This window comes from Lagopus leucura, unplaced genomic scaffold (assembly GCF_019238085.1).
Source record: "Lagopus leucura isolate 7727_CA_CO unplaced genomic scaffold, USGS_WTPT01 Super-Scaffold_100017, whole genome shotgun sequence".
Classification (NCBI taxonomy): domain Eukaryota; kingdom Metazoa; phylum Chordata; class Aves; order Galliformes; family Phasianidae; genus Lagopus; species Lagopus leucura.
The window spans coordinates 15,194,200-15,220,446 of NW_024962271.1; the positions used below are offsets into that span (position 1 = coordinate 15,194,200).

The following is a 26,247-nucleotide window of genomic DNA, read 5'->3' on the forward strand; positions in this document are numbered from 1 at the left end:
GTGACAGTGCACGTGGGATGGCAACTTGAGGGCCAACTGGCCATGCTGCCTGCTGCCTCCACCATGCCATGGTCTGCTCCTCCTTTCCTTTGCCAAAGGAAATCCCTACTGGCAGAGGTACAAGGGGACTCTGTGACACCTTCTCCTTTGCGCTGATGCCTTCTAGCTGCTCTCCTGCACACTCCAACTGGTCTCGGGGCTGGAGGACATGGTGCTGTAGGGCTGCCAAAAGTCAAACTTTCCATCGGGGCACAGAACAACCTCAATCCCTACGGATCGACTGCAGCTGAACAGCTAAGCTGGAGTCACCTCTGTGCTCAGCCCTCAGCCTGGCAGCCCCTCTGCACTCAGCTTTGGGGCTTTTTTTTTGGATTTCTTTTCCTAAGCAGATTTAATTGAACATCCTCTTGCTCCGACCTCTGCTCGGCCTTGCTGGGACAACCTTGAGCTGGTTGCCAAATGGATCCGGGGATAACCTGTCCCTCGGTTTGTGTCCTTTGAGGCTGAACCCCTGCACCCTCCTCCTTGTCCCTTCATAGCCTCAGGAGTGGAATGAGGCTCTGGAGCGTGTCTAGAGAAGGGAGCGGAGCTGTGAGGGGTCTGAGTGCAGTCCTGTGGGAGCGGCTGAGGGAACGGGGTGGGTCTCAGTGTGGAGAAGAGGAGTCCGTAGAGCTGCAGCCCTGACAGGAGGACGTGGGGACGGGTTCAGCCTCTGCTCCTGGGTGACAGCGATAGGGTGAGGGTGATAGCATCACACTGATGGCATCACACCGAGGTTCAGGTTGGGTATTGGGAACAATGACACAGCTGCCCAGACGTCCTCTTGGCTCTGGTGATTCTCCACAGCACAAACGATCCGAGAAAGCGACGTTCCGATGGAAGTTCTCCGAGTCCCGAGGGCTCAGACCCGTACGCCCACCTCTCCGGAGGCCGCCGACAGGGGGCGCTAGAGCGCTGGGCGGTGGCACAGTGCACGCGTTGCCCCTCCCACCGCCGGCTCTCCACCAATCAGCTTTGCTTCCGGCGCACGGTGATGACGTCAGGAGGCGGTGCCGGGCCGCGGGTCGGAGCGGGTGGAGGTGAGTGCGGGGCTCGGCCGTAGCGCGGACCCGTCGTTGTCCCCTCGGGTCCCTTCTGCTCCTCCGGGCCTCAGAGCCTCCAGAGGCGGGCGGAGGCCCCGGGCAGGGCGTCGGAGCTGACGGGACGCGTAGCCCCGCGCCGTGCGGCCGCCTGCGGGCCCCTCGGTGCGCTCGGAGGGCGGTCGCGGCGTGGCTGTGGGCCGGAGCCGCTCGCCCCGCGGCGCTGTGCCTTCCTTGGTGGGCCTCAGCGGAGAAGTGCAGCTGCAGAGCTGTAAGGGACTTGGTGGTATCGTAGGGGCCCACGAGTAGGTCGAAGAAAGGCTCTTTATCAGGGAGCGTAGTGACAGGGTGGGGGGTAATGGCTTTAAACTGAAAGAGGGCTGGTTTCGATTAGATGTAGGGAAGAAATCTTTCCCTGTGAATACGACGAGGCCCTGACGAGGCTCCAGGAATGCCTTGTTCCTGGAGGTGCTCAGGGCTGGGCTGGATGGGGCTGTGCGTGCATCGCCCTTGCCCAGAGGCGCTGGGCTTTAAGGCCCCTTGCAGCTCAAGCCGTTCTGCAGGCCACGATGCTGTTCTATTTGGTGGTGGTGGCAGCCAGGCCTCAGGTGTGCAGGTCAGGCAGCTGCCACCCCTCCCACGGGGTTGTTCCCGGGTGCTTTACTGAGCCATAAGGCTCTGACTTTGCCCAGGGGGCTGGAGGATGCCTGTCTGCCAGCAGGAGCCGTGGCACTGCCCTGCCACTTGTCTGAAGAAGGGATCTCTGTGGCACCAAAGCATTCGGCCAGCTCTTTCTCTCACCTATCAGAGTTGTAATAAAGGCATGCTGACATCTCTTTAGAGCCTTCTGAGTGTGTGGCTTCCTATTCAGAGAGGGGCCCTCATTTCTGTAACACATTCACCTCCCAGCTTATCAGTGATTTCATGTATTTCCTCCCATCCCTCGTGCTGGCCTGTGCCCACAAGGCAGAGCCATTTCCATGCTGCTGGCTGATCTCTGCTATTAGCAGCAGGATTCATACACAACCACTCCAAGCTCCGTGTTGGGGTCTTCTCATTGCTTTTGTTTGCTGCTGGGATTCCTTACACAAGTGCTTCTTGAGGTGTGGATTTGCTCTGTGACAGTCTTGTTTGCAGATGCTCTCATTCTATTTCTCTGCTAACTTAATATATTTTAGGGTGCAGTGATGCGGGGGGGAAAAACTGCTTGTGTGAGTTATGATTCAGAAGTAGCTGTAACATTCCATATATTCCTTGTTGCAGTGCTGTAATCTGAATGAGCAGCCAGCTGTAGGACAGCCCTCCATGAATTCAAGTCTTCAATTAAGCCATCTGTGATGTTTCTTTTTATTTCTGAGACCTGTTGGTGCTTGGTTGGTGTCTGACCTTGTGGTCCTACCAGGGGGTCTTATGTGAGAAGATACTATGCTGATGTCTGATTTTAACGTGGGATCTTAACTAAAGCCTTGCTTTCTTTCCAATGTGAATGTAGAGCATAAACTTCTTCCTGTTGTCCCTCTAGAACACCTTTTTTTCCCCACATAATTCTGATGGAAGAGCAGCTGGGGTTCCTGCAGTGCTGAATAGTTGCTTGGAGAAGTGGTGAATGAGTGAAGATACGCTCTGTGATGGTAAGGTGGACGATTGCATCTCAAGGCTAACAGCTTTTCTGTAGTCCTCTACAAATGCTGTGGCACTGTAATGATGGGCTCTGAGCCAAAGCAGAAACTTAAAACTGCTCTGCTAATTGCCAGAATGCATGCAGGCAGTTTCTTTACCTCCAGATTGTTTTAATCAGGACCTAAAGTAAAGACTTGCTGAAGCACAGCTGATTTGGCTCTGCTGGAATAGAGTGTGGTGAGCAAGAGCTCTGTTTGCTCCAGTGGGGAACAACTGGCTGAAATTCTCCTTACTGCAGCACATTGCAGCTCCATATGGGAAAACAGAAGCTCTGCTTGGTATCTGAAAACACAGAAGAAGGCAAAACTGAGTGAGGCATTAGAAAACATCAAAGCCCACCTTGGTTTCTTAGGGCTTGGAGGACAAGGGAATTGTCAGATAAGTTGCCCTTTAAGTTAAATAAAGCCTGGCATTCTGCAGGACATGCAGTGATTAAATTAATAACACGAATTGCAAGAAGTAGCCTGCCTCTGTCTGCATGTTCCTTGCCTTCTGTACAGCTTCACTGATCCCTGAGAGCAAAGTAATCAGAGGTTTAAGGCACGAATACAAGTTAAATGTAACGAAAACATTAAGATTTGTTGAGTGAACAAGTTGCTGAGGTAGTTTGTGGAGTTTCTAATGAGAAAATAAGCTTCAGGATGGTGAGTGCCGTGCAGAGTTTAGCAGGTGAAACAAAACCGAGGAGGATGCTTAACGCTTCCCTTGATTTTTATTAAGCTGCTGGAGCTGGGCAGGATGAGCTGCAGGGATCCCTTCCAGCCTCAGCCCTTCCAGTTTCAGCCACTCTATGCATTCCTAGCTTCAGCTAGGAGGGTTAGGCAAACTGTGCTTAATAAAAGCATGCGGGGGGGGCTACAGTGCAAAACCCTCGGCTCTCAGTTTGTGGTAGCATTGCATCATTGAGACATGAACCACCTGCATGCTTTTCTTGGCTTTGACTGCCATTTATCTGTTTCTCCTCGTTCTTTTTGGAAGGTTCAAACGTGGGAGCTGCTGCAGGTGTGGTTGCTGCTGGCACTGCCCTGGGAAGATGCCTTGATAAGGAATTAACACCCGTCAGTGATGGGCTGTGGGACAAGCAAAGTGCTTCCTGAGCCCCCCAAAGACGTGCAGCTGGATCTGGTTAAAAAAGTAGAACCTTACACGGGCCACAGTGACATCTACAAGCATTTCATCAAAGATGATGGTGGGGCTGTCATCAAAGCTGGCTCTCCCTCACCCCCACGTCACACAAACCCGTTTCCTGGTAACCCCCTGCCTGCCCACCCAGCCCAGCCCGAGCCCCGCAAGAACAAAGTGGCCAAATACCGTGCCAAATTTGACCCCCGAGTGACAGCCAAGTATGACATCAAAGCCCTGATTGGAAGGGGCAGCTTTAGCCGAGTTGTGAGGGTGGAGCACAAAGCCACCAAGCAGCCCTACGCCATCAAGATGATAGAGACCAAATACAGGGAAGGGAGGGAGGTGTGCGAGTCAGAGCTGAGCGTGCTGCGCAGGGTTCGCCACACCAACATCATCCAGCTCATAGAGGTGTTTGAGACCCAGGATCGGGTGTACATGGTGATGGAGCTGGCTACTGGGGGAGAACTGTTTGACAGAATCATTGCCAAAGGGTCCTTCACGGAGAGGGACGCCACACGCGTGCTGCAGATGGTGCTTGACGGTGTGAGGTACCTGCACACCTTGGGTATCACTCACAGGGACTTAAAACCAGAAAACCTGCTTTACTACCATCCCGGAACGGATTCCAAAATCATGATTACAGACTTTGGATTGGCCAGTGCTCGAAAGAAAGGAGATGACTGCCTGATGAAAACCACCTGCGGGACGCCGGAGTACATCGCTCCTGAGATCCTGGTCAGGAAGCCCTACACCAACTCCGTGGACATGTGGGCTCTGGGTGTCATCTCCTACATCCTCCTGAGTGGCACGATGCCCTTTGAGGACGACAACCGCACCCGATTGTACAGGCAGATCCTGAAGGGGAAGTACAGTTACTCGGGCGAGGTGAGTGTGGTGGGGTCAGGATGAGGGGAAGGCCAGCAAGAAGCTCTCTGCGTAGGGAGCTGTGTGGTCTGGCTGTCTCACGTAGGGCCGTGTTAACAAGAAGTGATTCTGGCCCTGAAAATCCTTTCTCTCTCCTTTGCCGAACTGCTTCCATTGCAGGGCAGTGAGCTGCCTGAAAAAGTGTGTCTGTAGAAAGACCTCACTTCCTCCAGAACAGAACTGCAGGGGCTGACAGAGCTGTGCTGCTTGCAGACAAATATCTGGGGAGCTACTGAAACTCATGCCAGGGTGTTTGAAATGCAGGAGGAAATCAAACCAGGGATGTGCAGATAGAAATCCAAGTGTAGTCTGAAAAACCTTTTGCTGAAACATAAAGCTGTGGCAGACAAAGGCCTAAAGAGCATTTCTGAAATGAGTCTGTGCTGCCTCCTGAGCTGAGTACATAACAAAACCGAGGATAGAAGGATGGCTTCCTTAAGTAACTCTGGAAAAAGGACCCATAAGGGATAGTTTTTAGGCAGAAGATGCCTGTCCCCACTCCCACAGAGTCCAATCGGTCACACAGCAGAGCACACAGCTGGGTGCCAGGCTGCCCCACAGTGAGCAATTTGGATTCTGGGTGTATTCCTCACTGGAGACAATCTAAAAACGAGCTTTTCTAACTTCTGCCCCTGTTTTGTAAAAGAAAAAAGTGTTTGGTTTCCTGAACTTTGTGAAATGAAGCTCACTGAGGGAGTGGGAATGTGTGAGTGTGCTTATGAATCCAAAATGACATTAAAATAACTCCTGTGTGTCATGGCACAGGAAGGTCTCTGGTTGTTCTCTTCTTCCCATAGGTTGGATGTCAGGGGGAAGTTCTGTACTATGAGAGTGGTGAGGTGCTGGAACAGCTGCCCAGAGAGGCTGTGATGCCCCGTCCATCCCTGGAGGAGTTCAAGGCCAGGTTGGATGGGGCCCTGGGCAGCCTGGGCTGCTATGAAATGTGGAGGTTGGTGGCCCTGCGTGTGGCAGGGGGTTGGAGCTTCGTGATCCCTGAGGTCCCTTCCAAGCCTGGCCATTCTGTGATTCTGTGTGCATCAGCCAACAGCATCTTGTCATTTGCTCAGATGCTTTCTGTTCTTCCAGAGAGAGTCAAGGAAAATGAATGCATTAATTTACTGCTGTAATTAATCCTATGCCTGACTGGAGTTGTGCATTGGCAGGAGCTGTGGTAGCAGGCTGCTTGGTTTGTGCATAAATTCTAGCTGGAAATAAGGAGAGGCAAAGAGATAGAGGTGTTTTGCATGTTTCCTGTGCCTTGCCTGCTTTCTTGCTCATAGTCTGGGCTTTTCAATGCTTCCAAATGTCTGATCAGCACAGAAATTTGTGTTTTTGTGCGTGTTACACTGGAAGAAGTTTGGAAGATGACAGAAGCAAACCCTCTGACATGTCTGTAAGGCTAATGAGAACAGCAGGAGCCATAAGCCCTGATTCATTTGGGACGAGTTTGGGCAGAATGCTGTACTGTGTTGCAGAACTGCACGTCTTGGGTAGGTGCAGGAGCAGAGATTTCACAGGAGCAGCTCATTTTCCTTTCTGTGGTGTCAACTTTGAAGATGTGAAACGGGTTCCTTCCAAGATGAAGGGGCTGCCATGCAGTGCTGTGCATTTCCATTCCAAATCACTCAAGTTCGAGACCTGCAGTACATGGGGTTTCAAGCAGGGCCCTGGGGGTTGTCTAAAGAATTAGTCTAGTCAGCTTGAGGCCATCCCTAGGGGAAATTAGCTGAAGAGCAACATGCTTGTTTTAACTCGTGGTAGTAGTAGATACATGGGTAAATGTGGTGATAAAGTTTGTGGCTTTTTTGAATGAAGTCAAGCGTTGCAAATCTATTCATCCTCAATACGGGACTCAGCAGCCATGCAGAGAGGTGATCTGTTTGTCCAGCTTGCTCAGATTTCCCAGTTGTGGTTAATGAAGTTTCTTACCTGTGGCTCTTGCAGCTGTAATGCGATGGTGGCCTTGGTGTGGATCAATGATTTGCTAAAGAGAAGCAGCTGGTTCCATGGTGAGGGCACAGGCAGCGAGGGGAGGAGGAGCTGTGTCCTTCTTCCCAAAAGGGGTAGGAGAAATTGCTGTGAGCAGCAGTGCTGCTGAGTTCCTCGTGCTGCAGGCAGGGGGTGGGGAACCTCCTGGCTTCTGGGGGCCCCAAAAGTTCCCCTGAGTTCTGTGTATCTGCATGGAAAACAAATCAATGGGGAGAATAACGACAAGAAGCCCAGCTGTGGATAAAGAGGCCTCTGCACCACAAATGTGTAAGGCTTGGGAATTTGTGGTGGTGGCAGTTGTTAGTGCTGACTGCTTCCTTCAGCCCCCCTTCGTATCTACAGCCATCTGATTGATGCTGGAGGCACCAGGCTGGACTGGTTCAAGATTTGCTCCCCTCTCTTCCATCCTTGACTTTTACTTTGTTAATGGTGCTGCTCTTTCCTCCTCTCTTTTTGTCCCTCAGAGCTTTGTCCTGCCCCAAGAGCTGCAGGGCAGCTCGGTGTGATCCTGTGCTGGTTCACATGTGCCCACTGGTGTGCCAGGAGCATTTGTCCATCCTGCCTGACGTCAGAGGAGCAGGTACTGATGTCTGACGTGGTCCTGGCTCATGGCTTGGAGGCAGCACTGTGCCAGCTGAGCTTGAAATCATAAATCAGTCCCGAGGCTTACCAACTGCCACGGGCTGATTGAGCTCACAGTGTGATACTCCTTTGGTAAGGCTTAGAAATGTAGAAAGTAAGGAGGGTAAACTTTCCCTATTAGTGTTCTTAAACTCTTTAATTATGTGCTGCTCCGTGCACGGGTGAAAAAGCAGACTTGCTGCCAATAAGAAGTGCATTTTGCAGGTGATAGAATTAAACTTCTTTTTCTCCTGCAGAAGCATTTTGTTTTTCCTTAGGAGAAGTGAGTCTGCCTTGACGTTACGCTTCCATAAAGGAAAATGCCTGAGTTGTATTCTGTGTGTAACTCTTCTCTGTTGGGTGACTCACTCATGGCTGAAGTGTGAGCACAGAGCCCATCTTGTCATCCCACCTCGTTCCCTGGTTCTGTTGTTTGACAGCTCCCCTTGCCACTTGGCTTTGCTGTTCAGGATTTTGCTCATTTCATTGCATCCTTGAGGAGCTGGGTCAGCTCTGAGACACCATCTTCTACAACTACCCCTATCGTTTCCTTCTCCATCTGATACCACCTGGTGGTGTAAATGGAGGTGCCACCACTGTTTGTGTTGGAGGAAGGGTTGGTGGTACGTTCAAGCAGTCTTTCAACACATCACCACCGCATCCCTCAGTGCCACATCTCCACGGATCTCCATGGATGGTGACACCTCCACCTCCTTGGGCAGAGGTGCCACTGCCTCTTAGATGACATTTTTCCTAACACCCAACCTGAAATGACAGTGGGGAGAAGGAGAGAGGAGGAGCAGGACAGTGGGATGCAAGTGGAAGATGATGCCCATATCCCTGCTTTCAGTAACCTGAAGAATTTATCTTGGTGAAGGCCCACCTGACTCTGCTTTTTTCCCTCAAAACACTTGAACATGTGTTCTTACAGATGCTATTTCTGTTCATTTGTCCCTAACCTTTTCTTCCTGAGTCTTTATAACCTCCTCTTTCAGCTGCAGAGATGGGTTTTTAGTGGATCGCATTCTCCAGTCCCCTCATTCTCCAAAGGGAGCAAGACAGCTGTCTACCATTGCAATGCTTCTGAGACTTCTTGTACTCTGCAGCTAAAAACAACTTGAAGGAAACTCTACATTCCCTAAACTGCCATCACTGCGTCAGCTGCTGGCCCTTATTAGGCTCTCCTGATGAATGGGAGCTACGAGTTCACAGCAGTATTTCTCCTTCAGAAGGTCTGAATGCAGCCTTCTGATGTCTTCCCTGTCCATCTGCTGCTGGTGGCTCATGAGTCATAGTGCCAGCTATGTTTAGCTTCATCGCCGTGCTCTGCAGGTGGTAAATTACAGCTTGCTTTTCTTGTCTCTGGCTGCTGGAGGGAAGTCTTGGTGAACCTGAAAGAGGTGTACTCAAAGGCACACAGGAGGAGAAAGCTCTTCAAGAAAACCACGGTGCTTGCCATCACACTGTGTTTGATTTGGGAAGGTTTATCAGATGTTTCACAGAACTTGGCAGCGTGATATGGGATTGTGGAGGTTCAAAATGCAAAGTACTGCATATTGATGCTGGCCTGAAGAATGAAAACACATTTGGGATTGACTTCAGTAACAGCAAGGCAAGGCTTGCTGCCTGCCAGCATTCTCTCAGGTGGATCCACCTCTCATCCCAATCAGCATGGCTCTCCTTTCCCCTGCAGTAGCAGGAGCCAGCCCCCAGGACTGCTGCTTGTGTTGTACCAGTGGCTGATTTATTCCAGCGTGGAGCAGTGGCTCACATCTGCTTGGCAATGTCTTGCTGGATGGGAAGAGCAGCAGCTCGTGTAAGCTCAGTGTGGTTGCTGAGCATTAGTTTGCCCTGGGATCTCTGCAGTGGAGAGGATTCTGGTTTGAAAATACAACGGCTTGGGAGAACGTGGCCTGGAATGAACTGCAGTTGTCCACATCTGTTCATAGTTCACCTGATCTATCATCACCTGTCCTTCCTGCCACTGCCTTCTGTCCTACCCTTGTCTTTTACATCCTTAATGCCTTTTTCCTTGCCTTCAGCTCTCTCCATTCTTTTCCCCCTCCTGTTGTCTTTGAATGACAGTAACCTGTGTATCACTCACAGCTTTGCAAAGCACAGTATGCACCTTCATGTCCAAATGGCATTTCTGTCCATTTTTCTAGGCTCTGTCTTTGATCCAAACTTAGGATGAAATGTAACTTTGGCAATTTGTGTCCTTCTCTTTCCACCTGGGCTCCTTTGCACCCTGCATTCACCTGGTCTGTGGCTGCTCGTTTGGTAGCAAAACCCCCCCAATGCTGAAAGGGTGTGCTGTGGTCTGTCTGTTGCTCTGTCCCTGGCATGGATAGTAGTTTCCTAGGAAAGTAAGCATTGTAATGATCACCTGCCCTAACTTGGAGTTGGAAGTACCAGATTAAATGCAGACTGTTGAGTAAATTCTCCAAGCATGTCTATGGATAGATTCAGGCTTGAAGAATGCAACTGATGACCAGGTTACCTTAATGAAAAGGTGAGTAGATTAGTGAGGTGTCACTGTAAGTAGGGCACATATAAGACAACACATTGTCCCCAGGCAGCTTTCTGTGCCTGCAGAAGCAGCAAGAATGGGACAGTGTGTTAGCAAATGGAGTGCCTGTGTTTTTAGCTGCCACCTGACAGATGGCAAGGGAAAAAGATGCAAAGCAATTCCAGAGCAGCTAATGACTTTGGGTGCTCACCTGATGAATCCTCAAACTGAGTATGTCTGTAAACCTATGGGTGCTTCCAAAATATTCTTGTAATTGTCCTCATTGTGGAGGTTGGTCCCTAACGGCGTGTGATGGAGTCAGCTCACAGTCTTGTCAACTTTTAGTGTTTGTCTCCTGTGTTTGTTGAGCTTTCTAAGAGAGCATGGGGATAGAGACAAACATTCTCAGATCCTGGTTGTGGCTTTTTAAAGGGAGCCATAGATTGGGTTGAGTTGAAAGGGACCTTCAGAGACTAACAGGGACACCCACAGGTCCATCAGTGCTCAGCCTGACCTTGGGGGGCCTGCAGGGATGGGGCACCACCACCTCCCTGGGCATCCTGTGCCGGAGTGCCGAGTTTTGTATGGATGCTGCAGAAAGCATGACTGCCTGACCACCAGTCCTGGAATGGCACGTGCATTTTTCCACTTCTGATCACTCAGGTGTATGTAAATAACCCAGTTCTGTGCAATTAAGAAAGAATTCTTTGTGCTGCTATGGTAATATGTGGTATTGCCCTCCTGAGCCGTGCCAGACCCATGGAAAACTTTTGTAAGGCACAGTCATGGTCTGTTTTTCTCTGATGTTCCTCCTCATAAGGAAGAACTGCTCTTTGTATAAATCCAAGGGTTTGTTTTTGGTTGGTTGGGTTTTTTTTTGCCTAGAAGAAGGAAGTGGGGAAAAAAAATCAATTTCCAGAGGAATGTGCTATTGTATTTCATAGAGCTGTGAGGCAGCAACGTAGGGCAGCGAGAGTGGTGGTGAGATGCTGTGGGGTGGCTCTGCTGAAAAGAACACCGTGCTCTGCTTTGAAGAGCTGAGGCACTCGAGCAGGATGAAAGTGAGCCTCTCCCAGCAGGCACAAAGCACTGTGGCTGGGCACACAGATGTGTTCCTTGGAGCGTTCCTGTCTCTTTTCTTTAATGCTCGATGGGGGTAGAGGTGGGTTTGTGTTGCTGCGCGTGTTGTGCAGCTGAAGTGTTTGTTCAGCTCTCCTCAGCTGCACAGCAGGTATTTTAGGCTCTCTGAAATGCTACCAGTTCAGTTAAAACGTGGAAAATCCCTCAGCCCAGCATGCGTTGGTGACTGCGCTCCTGCAAACCATGGCGTGCTATATTGGAAAATGCTTTATTTGCAGGTGAAGAAACACCTCCTCCTGTAAAAGGGCATTGTGCAGGCTTAAAACCAGTGTGAGTTTAAAAATTGATTCCCTTCCTGCTTTGGCTGCTTACTGAGGTTCTGAAGATGGTTTCCTCTGCAGCTGGTGTGTCACAAGGACCTCATCAGAATCATTCCTGCCATCTTGACATGACGTGCTTAAGGGTAAGCAGGGAGAAGAGTGAGTCCCTCGTCCCATAGCATAGCACCTACAGGTTGGTGGGGGTAGAAGGCTTTGGTTTTTAGGTGGAAGACTGCATGTGGGGCCATGGCATGGTGTGTAGCTGAGGATGGAGGAAGGCAGAGCTGCATGTCAGGGAGAAGGACTTGCAATCATACAGCACTTCTGGGAGTTGGCTTCATTTCTGCATCTCTGGGCCCCATAAAATCCTGTTACTGGCAGAGCAGTATCTGTGGAGAGTTTGAGATGGAGGGATAAAGGAACATTGGTAGGGGAGAAAAAGACTGTTAAGCTGCCTCTGTGTAGAATATAAACTATCAGCCAAAAGGATTTAAGCTATTAACTGTTTGACTCCTTTCCATGCCCTGAAACTGGACCAAGCAGTTCCCTTTGTCTCTGTTGTCATTGTGCCCTTCTTCCTTTGATTTTATTCCTTTGCTTATTCACTGTGGCTCACATTTTTCAGGTGAGTGCTGCTAATGGGCTGCAGTGTCCTTCTGGCTCCATCTGACACCAGGCTGGAGTTGTACAGGGCTGCAGTGTGCTCCTATCCTGGGGTAAAGGAGGACTGAACCAGCCTGGGTAGGAGGGCAGCCATCTGAAATCAAGGTCCTGATTGCAGATATTTTTCAGCTGTAAAAAAAAAAGTGTTTGAGGGAGCTTACATTGGTGCTTAGTTAGAGGGCTGGCAGGATGCTTCCTGGTTCTTCTTGGCCACCTCTTCACCTAATCCCTGAAATGCCCGAATCTGATGAGATTGCAGCTGAAGCTTTCAGACCCAGAGTAGCAAGGGAGCTGAGCTTTGGTTGGGAAGGCTGGCTCACACCGACAGCACTGCATCTGGAAGCTGGGGCAGATTTTGGTGTTTTGGTGCGTGAGCTTCATGGATGGCTCCTCTGCTTCTCACTTCTTTGCTCTTGTCAGCTCCCATTTCGCCCTCCTGCTGACAGAGACTGCTAAGACACAAATCCCAGGCACGTTTTCTGTTTCATTTGTTATTGAAGTAGCTGCTTTTATGGATTTTCCTGAGAACTGAGCTTTTGCTAATGCAACTGATTAGTGTTGCTTGGTGCGATGGGAACCATGCAGGCAAGTCTCAGAGGAGACGGCCTCTGTCAATGCCATGTTCACCTAGCTGGTGTGCAGACACATGCTTGGCTGTGTGCCTGTCAGCTGTGAGCTCCCATCAGCATCACATCCACCCAGTGATTGGGGCCATCAGCCAACAAGGGTGATTTCCTACTCAGTACAGTTCTGTTGAGGAGAAAAGTGTTGCTATCATAGGATCGCTCCAGTTGGAAAAGACCACCAAGATCACCTAGCCCAGCCAGAGGCTTGCTTCCTGGGTCATCCCTTTCTATCTGCAGAATGATTTCTAAGGGATTCTTGCAGTTTGATCACTTTGTATGGAGCTCTGGCACACAGGTTTCTTGTTATAGCTGGGATGACTCGGAGGTGTTCATCCATATCATGACATCAGATGCTGATAGGAAGGTCTGGAATTATGATTTCTTACCTCTTTCTGCATTTTTCTCATTTTTTTTTCCAATTTGTTTTATGCTTTACAAGCTTGGGGAATTCTTATTGCCACTCTTAAGCTGCCTTTTTGCTTGGAGGATTGATTTGGACAATCTAAGCCTCTTGGATGAGAACCTGAAGTCACTTGGTGGAATGTCTTCCAGACTTGGTAGGAGTTCCCATATCTCCAGTAGTTGGCCAAGGGACTTGACAAGGATCCACCTGACATTAGGGTTTTTTTAAATCTGTTTCCTAAAAGCATTTTGTGGTCTCCAGGGGAGGATGGAAGAAATAAATTGCACTTTGGAAATGCACTGTTAACACTTGCTGGGTTTTTAAAGCAAGACAACCATTACCCTGCACTGCACAATGTGCTTGGTGCACATTGCTTATATGGATAAAGCACGTGAGCAAGTGCAATGGGAATGGTGAACTGAGCATGTCTGGAGGTAAGGGAGAGGTAGGATGGCAAGCATGGAGTCATCTTGTCTTTCTCTGGGCATGCTTGCTCTTCTCTGGCTAATCCCAGAAGTCCTGGGGTGCTTAGGGCTTTATCAGCTAAGCTGAACAAGGGAGGAGAGGATGTGTTCATTATATTTGCAGGTGCCATTGTATTGGAGGAGCCACACGGTGTATTTGGGTTCCTGATGGCCTTAAGGGATTTGAGCAGCTCAGTAGCAGACACAAATGTTTAGAAACAGGGGTAAGTTAATGTGCAGAAATAGGTGAGGAACAGAAGATTGGAGGGGTTGGCTTCTCAGGAGAGGATGTGCAAATAAATTACAAGCTGCTGTGTGAGACAGTGGTGTTACACTGGTGGGGAATAAAACAAATGCACTGGGATGCATGAACAGAAAGGGGCATAATCCCTTTGCATCAACTGCCAAGCTGAAGCTCTGATGCTTCTGGGCATTGCACAGCCCCAAAAGCCCAACATGGTGTAAAAAAACCAGCTACTAAGAGCAGCAATACCCCAAAAACAAAGTAAAACAAATCCTTCGAGCCGAGCGGAGGGAGTTGACAGGAGATCAACAGACACAGTTGGGTGTCCCAAAAAAAGTCACTGGGAAATTGAAAAGTAATTGGCTGCTTAGTGTGAAGATGTTGTGATAGCAGTTTGCAAATACACCAAGGGTGCTTCAGAGAGGAGAAGGAATCATCTATTTTCCAGGCTATAAGAAAAAAGAGCCTTAAACTGCTGCTAGAAAGATTTATGCTGGACATTTTAAAACACTTCAGTAGCATCTCCTGCTCATAAGAGAATATGCATATGCACAAAAAAAAGCCCTGAAGCATTACAAGGGGGATTGCTGAAGTTGTCTTGTAGTACAAGTTAGGCTGTCATCTGTCAGGAGTGATGCATCAGCTGTGGGTCCTTTGGGGATGGTTGGAGGGAGTGGATGGTCCATGGGCATCCATTGCAGCATTGTTTTTGTGCAGCCATGCTGTCTGTCTTTCACTTTCCCATAAGTAATTACTGAAGTTTTAAGGTAAATTTCAGCCTGATCCCATGAAGCTTGCAGGATGAGCTGCACTGTGTGGTTTGTGCCTGTGGAAGAGCGCTGGTAACAGGGAGGAGAAGCACGTATGGGTGCACAAAGGATCACAAACCTCATAATCAGGGCATATCCCAAATTGGAAGGGATCCATCAGGATACTGGAGTCCAGCTCCTGGCTGTACCCAGGAACATGAGAGACCTCTGGAGGTGTGTGATGCTATTCAGCCTGAGGTGGGTTGACTGTGACTGTCTTCTTTTGAGTCTTATAAAGCTTCAGGGCAGGAGATCCCCACTTCCCTGCTCACCTTTCCAGGGCTGCACCACCTTCTATTTTCCCTGCTCTTTCCTCATATGGACTTTCCAAGGTACAGCTTCTTCCTCTGCCCCTTGTTACAAGGATAACAGCCATGCAGGCTAATCCAAATGATGCAACTGCTTGCAAGTAGCTGTAATCTATTGCTAGGGCATCCTTTTATATATCCCTTGTATGCTGGGCATCCCTTTAACCTCCCACAGCCTGCAATCTACATCAACCAGAGGGAGTGATTAGTTTGTGGTACTCATTATCACCCAAACCAATGGCTATGAGCCCACTTTTAGCATGCCAGATATTTCCCTAGGCAATGTAACCATGTTGCAGTTGGAGGAGCCATCCCTGGTTGTAGACAAAAGCTTTGTGTGTGTCGGTTTTGTAGCTGCAGTAATTCTGCTGTGTGATTGTAGCTTGCAGGGGGGGTTGGAGATTCATGATCCTTGAGGTCCCTTCCAACCCTGGCCATTCTGTGATTCTGTGAAGCAGCTGGCTGCTTCCATTTGGAAAGCTGGGTTACAGAAGTTCACAGCACCAGATGGCCACGCATACTTATAATGCTGTGGATTATTAAAGGGTCGTCATTTTTTCCTCTTTCATCCTCCCTTTATTCCTCTTCCCTGTATCAACAAATTAATGCAGAATACTTGGGAACCTTTTGTGAGTGCAGAGATACGATGTGCTAGCATCTTTTAATCAGAAACTTGTTCCAACTTTCTGGAACTGCTTGGTTTTAAGCACATCCTTGCAACTGTTTGTAGGCTGGGCATTGCCTTGAGCTGGGCAGTCTTTTCAGTGCTGGAGCCTGAATGCTGACTGTGGCACAGTTGACCCCCCCTGCCAGTTCAGCCTGCCCAGAGCCCCATCTATGGCCTTAAGCACCTCCAGGGATGGGGCACCCACAGCTCTCTGGGCAGCTGTGCCAGGGCTTTACCACCTTCACTGTGAAGAATTCCTTCCCAGTATCTAAACTCTATTGACACTCTTAGTTTAAAGCCATCACTCCTTGTCCTATCACTATCAGACTGTGAGAAGTTGCTCGGCATCTCTTTTAAAAGTCCCCTTCAAGTACAGGAAGGCTGCAGTGAGGTCTCCCTGGAACGTTCTCTTCTCCAGGCTGAACATGCCCAAATCCCTCAGCCTTTTTTCATAGGGGAGGTGCTCCAGCCCTCTGAGCATCTTTGTGGCTTTCTCTGGACCTGCTCCAAGAGCTCCATGTCTTTCTTTTCTTGGTTACCTCCTAAATGACACAAAACAGCTCCGAAATGTGAGCTCTCCAAAAACCCACCAGCCTCTGGGTAATACTGCCATCCAACTCTGGATGGTGACACCTGAACTCATTTCTTGTTTTGCTGATACTCATGCATGGTTCAGCTGCCCGAACTTCAGTTGGATGGAAGTCATCATCCAAAGAACACCTTGGGCTGCAGTGCAGAGCAGGGTGAGAACCAGCACCTATGAGTGGTGCTAATAGAGGTCAGCATCCCATTCCAAGTGCAGGTGCTGGGAGCTCTGCTCATCATGCTCTGGATTCACACTTGCTTTGTTTGGAAGAGGAAGAGGGGGACCGACTGCACGACCCCTGAGCTTTGCATGTTTGTTCTCTGTGTTCCAGTGCTGGACTGTGCTTCAATAGCTTTTGTGCCAGCGTGAATAACAAACAGCAGCATAGATGGGATCTAATCACAGAGGCCCAGCTCTGCGTGCTTTCACCCAGCCTAAGTGACACTCCTGCTTTTCCTCCTCCTCCTCCTCATACAGCCTCAGAGCCTGAGTTGAATAAAATCGAGCACACTTGAGAGCTCTTTAAGGCATTGTATATGAGGCTGCTTTTCCCCTGGGTTGATTATTGAGCAGCGTGGAAGCTGCGGATCAGAGCTGCACCCTATGTTTTATGCAGCTTAGGAGCTTAAAAGATGCTTTTGTCATAAATGTCACTGCATCTTGAAAGCAGCAGCTGTCATCCCTGAGGGGCAAGAGTTGCAAATCTCCACAGCAAGAGATTTTCCCTCTCTCATCAGAGCTGTAAGCAAGGCTGCTGGTGGCTTTGTGTGTGTTTGAAGTGCTGCTCTTTGTGCCACCTGCCTGCTTGGGCTGACGTTGATGCCTCTGTAGCCCACCTGTGAGTCACTGCAAGGAAAAGTGGCACAAAACCCCAACAAAACAGTGGTGGAAGCTCCCAGGTCTGGCTCACTTTGTTTGCACAAACATCCATGCTGGCACAGAGGAGGGTGCAGCATCAGAACAGGAACGAGCTGTGGAAATACCTGGTGGTGAAGCACGGTGCCAGCTGCTTGCTTGGTCAACAGCCTCTACCTCTTCTACAGAATTAATTGTTCTGTTTGTCTGAGTGGGCTTTTTCTCCCTTCTCTGTCGTCCTGCTGAAGGTTTTCCCTTAGCACAATGCTCCCATTTTGCCCTTGCAGACACCCAAGGTGAGGCTGGGGGGGCTCTGAGCACTGATGGAGCTGTGGGTGTCCCTTTTCATTGCAGGGAGTGGGAGCAGATGGCCTTGCAGGTCCCTTCCAACACAAACGTTCCTCTGATTCTATCTGTTGGGGCAGCCCTGTTCCTAATAAAATCTTCTGCATCTTGTAAAACTTTAAATAGCCATCTGTTTTCTTTAGGTGGAGCTGCAGGGCTCCTCTGTCTCCCTGGTGCTTTGAGGCTTCTCCAGCTCTTGATCAAACTCTTCCTATGAATCAGTGAGGCTGGCGGCAGCATTTCTGACTGAACTAGAGCAACCTTTTGAAGCTGTGATAACGCGCTCTGTGCTTCAGCTTTTTGTAAGAACCAGCTGGCAAAGGAGATCCGAGGCTCTCGCAGTTCTGTGTCCCTTGCCTGCCATGAAACATCATCTGCAGAGCTCACGTCATTTTTTTGCTGACAGCAACACACAACTCGTTTTGGAATCAGGAAAATGAATGTGCATCTCTTCCTTCAGCATATGCTTCCAAGTCTAAAAGCAAAGCTTGGAAGAGAGACAGCTTATTTTGTGCTTGCACAGGACCGAGCAGAAGGTTCCTTTCCTGCTTTGTGTCTCTAGGGAAAATGTCAAGGAGCTCTTGTGTGTGTGTGTGTGTGCTGAGTGCTGTGCTGACAGAGCTGAGGAGAGATCTCAGCCTGCCAAAGAGGGATAGGCATCAGTTGGTCAGGCAGGTCACCTGGAACTCTAGTTCTTTGATAGTGTCCATACATGTGTTTGCAGCCCATCTTTCTCCTTTCAGTATCTAAGAAAGAAGGGGACAGAGACTCTTCAGCAAGGTCTGTTGTGATGGGATGAAGGGAAATGGCTTCAAACTGGGGGAGGTTTAGATTGGTCATAAAGTTTTTTACAACAAGGGTAGTGAAGCACTGACACAGGTTGGCCAGAGGTGGTGGGTGCCCTGTCCCTGCAGACCTGTAGGTGTCCTCATTGATTGTAGAGGAGTTGGATAGATGGCCGTCAGGGGTCCCTTCCAGCTCAAAGGATGCTATGATTCCTCCCCATCTTCCTGAGAGGCTTCTTTCCTCTTGGTCTTGGTTGTCAAAAAGGAAAATTCAGTGCAGAAGATAGAGGTGAGCAATGGGTGGCTGCACAACTTGTCTCAGAGACAGGGAGTTATTTCTTAACAGTTGCTTTTCTGCTTCAGGTACACTCACATGAGAAAGCCAGCAGTCTTTCCCACCTTCAGAGGAATCTCCACGTGCCTGCAGGCTTGCACTAGTTAGTAGGCAGGGTGTGGGGTTCTCATTTAAGACTCCTTTACAGCTCATGGAGGCATCTGATCTCTTCTGATCCCAGAAGCCCTGCGGTCTGGGTCCTGCCTGGTGAACAGAAGCACCGTAGAGCAGCACGAGGTTTCTGGAAAGTGGGTACATTTCCCTAGGGAATGGATTGGAGAACTGCACAGTTCATTCCACTCAGAGCTTCAGTAGAATGAAGCCTTCCCTATTTTTAAACAGAAAGCTTTGGTGAAATAAAAGCAAGGACGTGTGTGGTGCAGCAAATGAAACCTCTGCTTGCATAAACAGATCGATAAACTGATTTGTGTTTGCTGACCAAAAGAAAAAGCTAATTGCAAGTACTCCGTATTCAACATCTGTGGTGAAAGTAGAGTAATTGGAATAACGAGAAATCCAATTTGCTTTTGCTTGGAGCTTGTTCTTCCCTAGGCTTCATTTAGCTGGACTGGTGTGTGCATGGGCTGGTTACTGCAGGCTGGTACGTTCGTTATGGAGTTCTTCAAATTCTAACTCACCAAGTTTGCCATCTGCCCTTGGCCACTTGGAGGGATGGGGCACCCACACCCATAACAGCACTTTCCTACATGCTTTTCCTGAAAGTGTAGCTCTGAGATAAGTGTTCTTGTTTGTCAGTCCTCAGGTATTTATTGGTTTTAATTCATCTTTTGTGTCTGTTTGGATCAAAGTAGAAAAGAAAGGATGGAGATCCTGGAACGACTGCATCTCTGCAATACAGGTGATACTCAGAAGGATGAGAGGTTGTAGGCAGACATAAAGAAGTTCCCCAGGAAAAACAACAAGGTCGGAGTCATGCAATTGTTTTTTTCCATTGGGGTGGGACAGGAGCTGTTTCAAGCTATCCAGGTCATCTCACTTGCTGCTAGCCATAGTGCAGATGGTAATGAAGACTGAGAAAGATGATTCCCTTTGCTATTTATTGAGCAGAAGCAGCAGCAGATGCAGAAGTATGGTAGGAAGTCTACAGGCTTGGTATGTGACTGTTAGCTGTGCGTGTCAGAGTCAGATTGAGCTGTCTGGTTCTCTTGTTGCAAGTAGCATAAGGACTGTGTGCTTCAAAACAGACGTGGCTCTGTAAAATGGACTGGTGTGTTCAGCTGCAACCTCCAGTGTGCTTTTTCCCCCCCACATTTGAATAGGCTTTTTGCTGTTTTAGATATCCTCTTCATCACCGAACACCTTAATGAGTTTCTGATCAAAGGTTGTCCATATTCTTTTATGCAAGAAGTGTCTTTTTTTACTCAGCTGATGAAATGTGTTTTGGTAATGAATGGCAAGAAAGAAGTTATTCAGTGGTAGGCAATGACAGACTAATGATAGTTGTAAACAGCAGACAGCCTGAACTTCAAGCCATTTGTATTAATTTAGTTCTTGAAACATTGGCAGGAATGTGATTTCTCTGTGGCTCCAAAATGCAGAAGTGGTGTCTGATCCTCCAGAACACAAGGGCTGTAATGATCAGAAGGATTTTCACTTTCTATTCTGACTGTGCTCAAGGATGCTGAGTTTTGTTCATGCACCAGTATTTCTTTTCTGTCCCATATTCTGTGCCATTTTCTCTCTTTTCTTGTATAGTTAGCAGCAGTGCTTGTGTGTCCCTTTGGAACACGTGAGGTAAGGTAAGTAAGCAGGCTGTTTCAGTCATCTCTTGCAAAATACAGTGTAAAGTGCTGTATGAATGTGGATCGTGGACCTTCTGTACCCTGATACCTGAGCAGCACATCCTGAGTGCCGACCCGACAGACAGGGCAGCATTGGCTGTAGGCAGGCAGAGCAGAGCAGCTCTGAGAGCATCCTGCCCTTTCAATGTCAAGTTCTCCCGTGGATTAGCTCTCTTGCAAGTGGCTTTCAGCTTCTTGAGGAGGGAAGATTGCTTATGGTGAATGGCAAACCTCAGAAGAATCAGGACATGCTTCTTCTTTGGACCTTTTGTAAGAAGAAAAGGGCATTCTATCTGACTTCCCTGTTGGTAGGTGCTGAATTTTAAAAGATAGAATCGTGTCACAGAATAGCCACGTTCTTTTCTTCTACACCAAAAGAAGGATGAAAGACGTGCAGCAGCAGCCTGCTTTTTTAATACACGTGCTGTTCTCACTTGGTTACACGTGTGTGGTGGTGTATGACCTCAACTCCTGTGCCAGAATCTTTACTTCATTGCCTTAAGCTGTGCAGCTGTTGTTAAAGCCACTTAGAAGGGGTCTCCATGCACTGTGTTATCGGTGTTTGTAAGCTTTTATGGCTGTACTTTGTGTATTAAGGGGTTATAGAAGTAATCAATGATTTTCTGGCTTGGCTTTGTTTCTTTAAAACCAGAACTCCTTCCTGTTCTGTTGTGATGTGTTCACAAAAATTCCTTATCTAACATCACCTGCTGCATTCCAAATGTTTTGTGGACTTCCTCCCATTGGGGCTGTTTTAGTGTTGACCACTGAGGCCAAGAACTGTTGCAGAAAGATCTCCCTGCCCTTGGCTTTGGAATGAATACGAAGGTCAGCACTTGCTTGTGGGATTCATGGCTGTGAAGGGACAAAAGAACCAGCACCCTGGCAGTGTGTCACAGTCCATCCTGGGAGCAGGATGGCTCACCTTCAAACAGAAAGGACTTCATCAGGACAAAGCAGGTGGGAACCCAAATTAGAGTCATAGAGTGGTTTAGGTGAGAAGGGACTGGTTCCAACATGAGAGGGATCCTCTTCCCAAAGAAGGGCTGAGATGAAAGGGCAAATCTCGAGATGAAGTCTCCCAATGAAGAAATAACAGCTTTCTCTTGGAATCTTTATTAAGGGAAGTATATGCAGGGTATTTTATTAATAGAAAATGCGGTGAAGCCCTTAGAGCATCCACATTGACTTCCCTCAGCTCCTCAGATCCCAGTAAACTGAGGACCGTGCAGAAGCCTTTGGAGCTTGGCTGCTTTCAATAGAGAGGGTTTGGCAAGTTCAATCAACAGGAGAGGAAAGGATCAGTGAGCAGATGCCTGGGATGTGCTTAGAAAAGGAAAGTGAAGAAAGAGATGTATGCATCTGTCTTCATTTCTCCTGCTTTCATATGTTTCATGTGATTCATTTGGAGGGTGGGCACTGCATTGAAACCCACCTCCATCATCTGATCTACCCCAGCTGCCTCCTGTGTGATCTCATCACAACACTGAAACAGTGTTGGAGTGAGAGCTCCTCACTCTCTGCACTGCCTAGCCCAGAGTTTGGTGCTTCAGAGAAGGGAAGATGACCTCCCATTGGCAAAGGCTGGGATGTGGCACTATGGGTGACCCCATCCCCATGGTCCCAGTGTGAAGCTGTGGGGATGAGTCCATGGCAATGGTTTTCACGAGCACCTTTAGGACCACAGTGGATCTGCCCAGGGGTGTGGGAGTGCAGGTGACTTGAAGGAAGAACTGATGTAGGAAAATAGAGGAATAAAAAGAACAAGAAGGGCTGGTTGCTTATAATTGGGTGACAGATCATTGTGTTGGCGAATGTGTGTGCCAGTCCCAGTGTGTAGCTGTGTGTTTGTGTCTGCCAGCTGGGAAAACACGTGTGGACATGAGGTGTGGAGCCGAGGCAGCCTTGTCTCTGTTAGCTGCTGGATTCCCTCTTCCCCCTCGTAGGCTCTTGAAGTAATTGTGTCTTATTCTTCTACTGTTGGAAGATTTGAGGATGAAAGAGCGAGAGGAAGGGGCAGAATGCCCTGCAACACCTTTTTAGGGGACAGGAGGAATGAATGAATGAATCAGCAGGGTTGTGCCGGGACGTTTTGTTGTTAATTCCCTCTTTTGTGTTTCAGCCCTGGCCCAGTGTATCCAACCTGGCCAAGGATTTCATCGACCGCCTGCTCACAGTGGATCCCAGCGACAGGATGACAGCCCTCCAGGCCCTGAAGCACCCCTGGGTGGTCAGCATGGCAGCCTCCTCCTCCATGAAGAACCTGCACCGTTCCATCTCCCAAAACCTTCTCAAGAGAGCCTCCTCTCGCTGCCAGAGCACCAAGTCAGCACAGTCCACGCGTTCCAGCCGCTCCACCAAATCCAACAAGTCACGGAGGGTTCGGGAGCGGGAGCTGCGAGAGCTCAACCTGCGCTACCAGCAGCAATACACTGGCTGAGCACCAGGCTGGGACCTGCCCGAAGTCTTTCCAGACATCTTCTCTGCAGTGTAGGTGTGCAGCACCCCTTTGCTGCAGGTTCCTCCCTCCCTTCTTTCAGGTGTGTTGTGTCCCCCCTCCCCACTGTGTGGAGGAAAAGGAACCTTGTGGTGGCACTTGTGGGCCAGCCGTGCCCACGCAGGGAACGGAGCAGCTCTCGTTGGCTTAGAGCTCAGAGCCTTGAGTAACACCCAAATTAAGGAGCTGCAAACGAGGAGAAGAGCTCTTTCTGTAGCCCAGGAGCCCGGTTGTTCGTCGTTATTTATTAATTCCACTCGCATATGGAAACAAAATCACTTTGTATGTGTGCACGTAGCACATACACACATGTGGGTGTGTGTTATATATTTAACAAATTTATATATACACACATTCTGAACTGGGTTAGTCACACTCTGTGGTGCCTTTGCAGTGAAGCTGTTGTGAGTCACATGCAGTTAGAACCAAGATAGCACTGACTCACAGCATGCTGCCCATCAGCTCCTCGTCCCAGTGCAGTGTCACGGAGATGCCAGACAGCAGTTGTGAATGCGACGGCCGTGAAGCTGTGAGGATCCCCGAGGGGCTGCCTGCCATCAGTGTGCTGACATCAAGGGTTTGCTCCCATGATGCAGATTGGCAACCGAAACGAAACGCTGCCACCTCGGAGCTGGAGTCCCATCCCATTCATCCTGACTGCAGGGCTGCTCCCCAGTGAGGGGCAGCGAGAGAAGGATCGTCCTGCAGGAATTTTGTGCTCCACAGAGATGAAGGCAGTTTTTAGGGGTTCCCCTATTTGTAGTAGGAGCAGTCCCTAACATGCAGGGTTTGGTTTTGTTACCGTGACGTGGCTTACTGTAACCAACTGTGTTTCCAATGCTTTGATTGCTTTGGGGTGTCCCCTGTTCCCTGCTACTGCCATCAGTTCTCTGGGGCAGGGAAATGGTGGTGGGAGCTGGCAGGGTGACCACAAGAGGCTCCATAGGGTAGAGCAGGAGCTTGGCTAGCAGAAGCCCAGTCCTGAAATGACAGCAGAGAGATGAGCAGAAACCACCGAGCTGTTAGATACAGCTTACATCCACCAGCAAAAAGCTGTCAGTTCTATTGAGCTGAAAAAAGGAAATTTCTAGGGATGTGCTTTCCACCCAGTGCTAGGAATCTAACTACTTCACTTACCTTTTGTTCCCGAGCTCATGGTGAGGAATATGACAGAGGATGCTTAAGGATGATGGTCTCAGACACTTGCAGGGGTGAATTCCAAACCCTTTCTATGCGTTTGCACGTTACGTTGGAAGCTCTGCATCCCCTGGGGGCTGCTCTGTCCTGAGTGCCCATCCTTCCATCAGCATTAACTGCTGTTGCAGAATTACTAGTTGTTTTTACTTTAGCTTTGTGGGCTATGGAGGGAAAATAAAAGAAAGGTTCCTTCAGCTTCTTTTCCCTTTTATTGTAGTCTTTCCTGGTTCATTACCAGGAATGATCAACTAGACAGTTTCTGAGAAAACAGGCAGCATGCCACGTGCTGCTTCATTAGCAGCTCAGTGCTCCTTGTATTCCTGCAAGCAGCTCTTCAAAAGCAGCAAGTACTTCAAGGCAGGTATTAACTGGAAAATAGCTCTTCCCCTTTACATGAGGAGCTGGTCGGATGCTTTCTCAGAGGGCTTCTGGTTATGAGCCATTACTTGAAAGAGTCTTCTGCTTGTTTGGAGCATCACAGCCAGGCACTGTGACCTTTTATGTCCACTTTGGTGCTTTTATAGCCCTCCCCAGATTATCTTGCATGCTTACCCTTAAAGCAGGTCTTTTACCTATGCAAGAAAGTCAAACTGATGGACTGAGCCAAGACCCCTAGAATCTGAGACCCTTTCCTTTAAGCACTGGGCCACTGATATGCCCAGATTTGTTTGTACCTACCTTGTCCCTGCATGCTTCACGTGGTTGCAGTAGGAGTGCAGGAGGTTGAGCTCTGGTCTGACCAAGCTCTCCTTCATTCAGCAGAGCAATAATCTTCAGATCTGTGGCTTAAAATAATTCCTTGGTGCTTTCAGCCTTGCAGCTGTGGCACGTTTTCAGCTAGGGGACAGGCAGCGTGCCACCAGTTCAGGTGCCTTCACTTCAGCCTGTCCTTTGAGGAGCTTTCACTGTGAATGATCTTGCTCATCTTCACCTGTATTCTGCAGGGGCATCTCAGCTCTCCATTCATCTGGTATCTCAGGACTTTCCCCTTTTCAGAAGTGCCTTTGCCTGAGGATATTAGAAGTTAAAATCTATGATGCTTTATTGTTTTGTTTCATGTGGTTTTTTTTCCCATTTCCTTCTTTGGCTCTTAGTAGTGGTTCTTAATTTGGGTGACAAATTCACTGCTGTGTCCTTGGGGTGCAAACCTCAGTGGAGGAGTGCTGTTGTTGCCTGTAGTTGGTTAATAGGGTGAAAATGAAACTGGAAGGACATCTAGTGGCTAACTGCGCTGTGTCCTCATCCAGATGGAGTTGTAGGGGGTGAAGGAAGCATTGTACATTTGTCTTTTGGAACTTAGCACTACTGTGTAAAGCCAATCCTATCGTTCTGCCCTGGAAGTTTCCCTGCTCTGCTGGGGAGATGGATACAGCCTCAGAGAGCTGCCAGCTGATTCCTTCGTGTTGTGAAGGGAAATGAATGTGAAAAGGTCTTCCAGACTAAACGTTAATAGTCTACAGACTGTTCAGCTTTGCATCCAGATTTCTGTGTGTGTGTGATGTATTTTCCTACGTATTTTGCTACAAAGCAATTGCTTGTCCAGCTGTGATTCGCTTCTTACTCTTTCAGGCCTTTACAAACATCAGCCCAGAGACAGCAGATCCCCTTGCTCCTTCAGTCCAGGAGCAGCCTGTGCTGCTTAGCACTGAGATTGCAGCAGCACCCAGTTGCTCCTGCCTGTTTGAAGGGCTCTGCCTTGCTGACATGAAACTGATGGCATGGAGCCTGCGTTACCTGTTTGTTTGGGGAATGAGAGAGCCTCAAACTTAGCTGCTTTGGTATTTGGATATTTTCACAGAAGCATTAAAGTTGGAAAAGACCTCTCAGATCCCCAAGTCCAACCCCACGGTGCCCACGTCCCTCATTGCCACATCTCCATGGCTCTGGGACACCCACAGGGACAGTGACTGCCCTACCTCCCTGTGCAGCTGTGTCAGTGCCTCACCACTCCTTTTGAGCAGAATTTGTTCCTAATATCCAACCCGATATTTAGTCCTTCCTTTAGTTCAGATATTTTCTGCTCTGGTGATTTAAATTTTCTCATGCTGTGCTCTGTTTTTCAATCCTGTTTTCTAGCAGAGCCATAGCATTAGCCTGGGGAGCATGAGTTGTGGTTAGCTGTGCTATGGGGCAGCATCTCTGGGTGGAGCTCCCTGCGAGCTGGGATGAGTTGTGAAGCGATGTGGAAGCCAACATGTGGTGCTTTGCAGGTGGGAGCACTCCCATTGAGATCCCTGGTGTGTGGGGCCAACATTGGCTTTCACCTTGGTTATGCCAGTTCTCTGTGGGCAGAGTATCACAGAATCACAGAATGGCCAGGGTTGGAAGGGACCTC

The 26,247-nt window shown here is 48.9% G+C and overlaps 1 protein-coding gene across 2 annotated transcripts; it reads left to right on the forward strand.

Annotated features, from left to right (window-relative positions):
- The first annotated feature begins 1,025 nt into the window (after nucleotides 1–1,025).
- Nucleotides 1,026–25,392, forward strand: PSKH1 (protein serine kinase H1). 2 transcript variants are annotated; one of them, XM_042877089.1, is made up of 4 exons: nucleotides 1,026–1,079; nucleotides 2,602–2,710; nucleotides 3,738–4,769; nucleotides 22,341–25,392. In XM_042877089.1, the coding sequence occupies exons 3-4, from the start codon at nucleotides 3,825–3,827 to the stop codon at nucleotides 22,656–22,658; spliced, it is 1,263 nt and encodes a 420-aa protein (XP_042733023.1). In that variant the 5' UTR covers nucleotides 1,026–1,079; nucleotides 2,602–2,710; nucleotides 3,738–3,824; the 3' UTR covers nucleotides 22,659–25,392. The 2 variants fall into 2 exon arrangements, with proteins under 2 accessions (XP_042733023.1, XP_042733024.1); XM_042877090.1 differs by lacking the exon at nucleotides 1,026–1,079 and adding an exon at nucleotides 1,336–1,350.
- The last annotated feature ends 855 nt before the right edge of the window (nucleotides 25,393–26,247 follow it).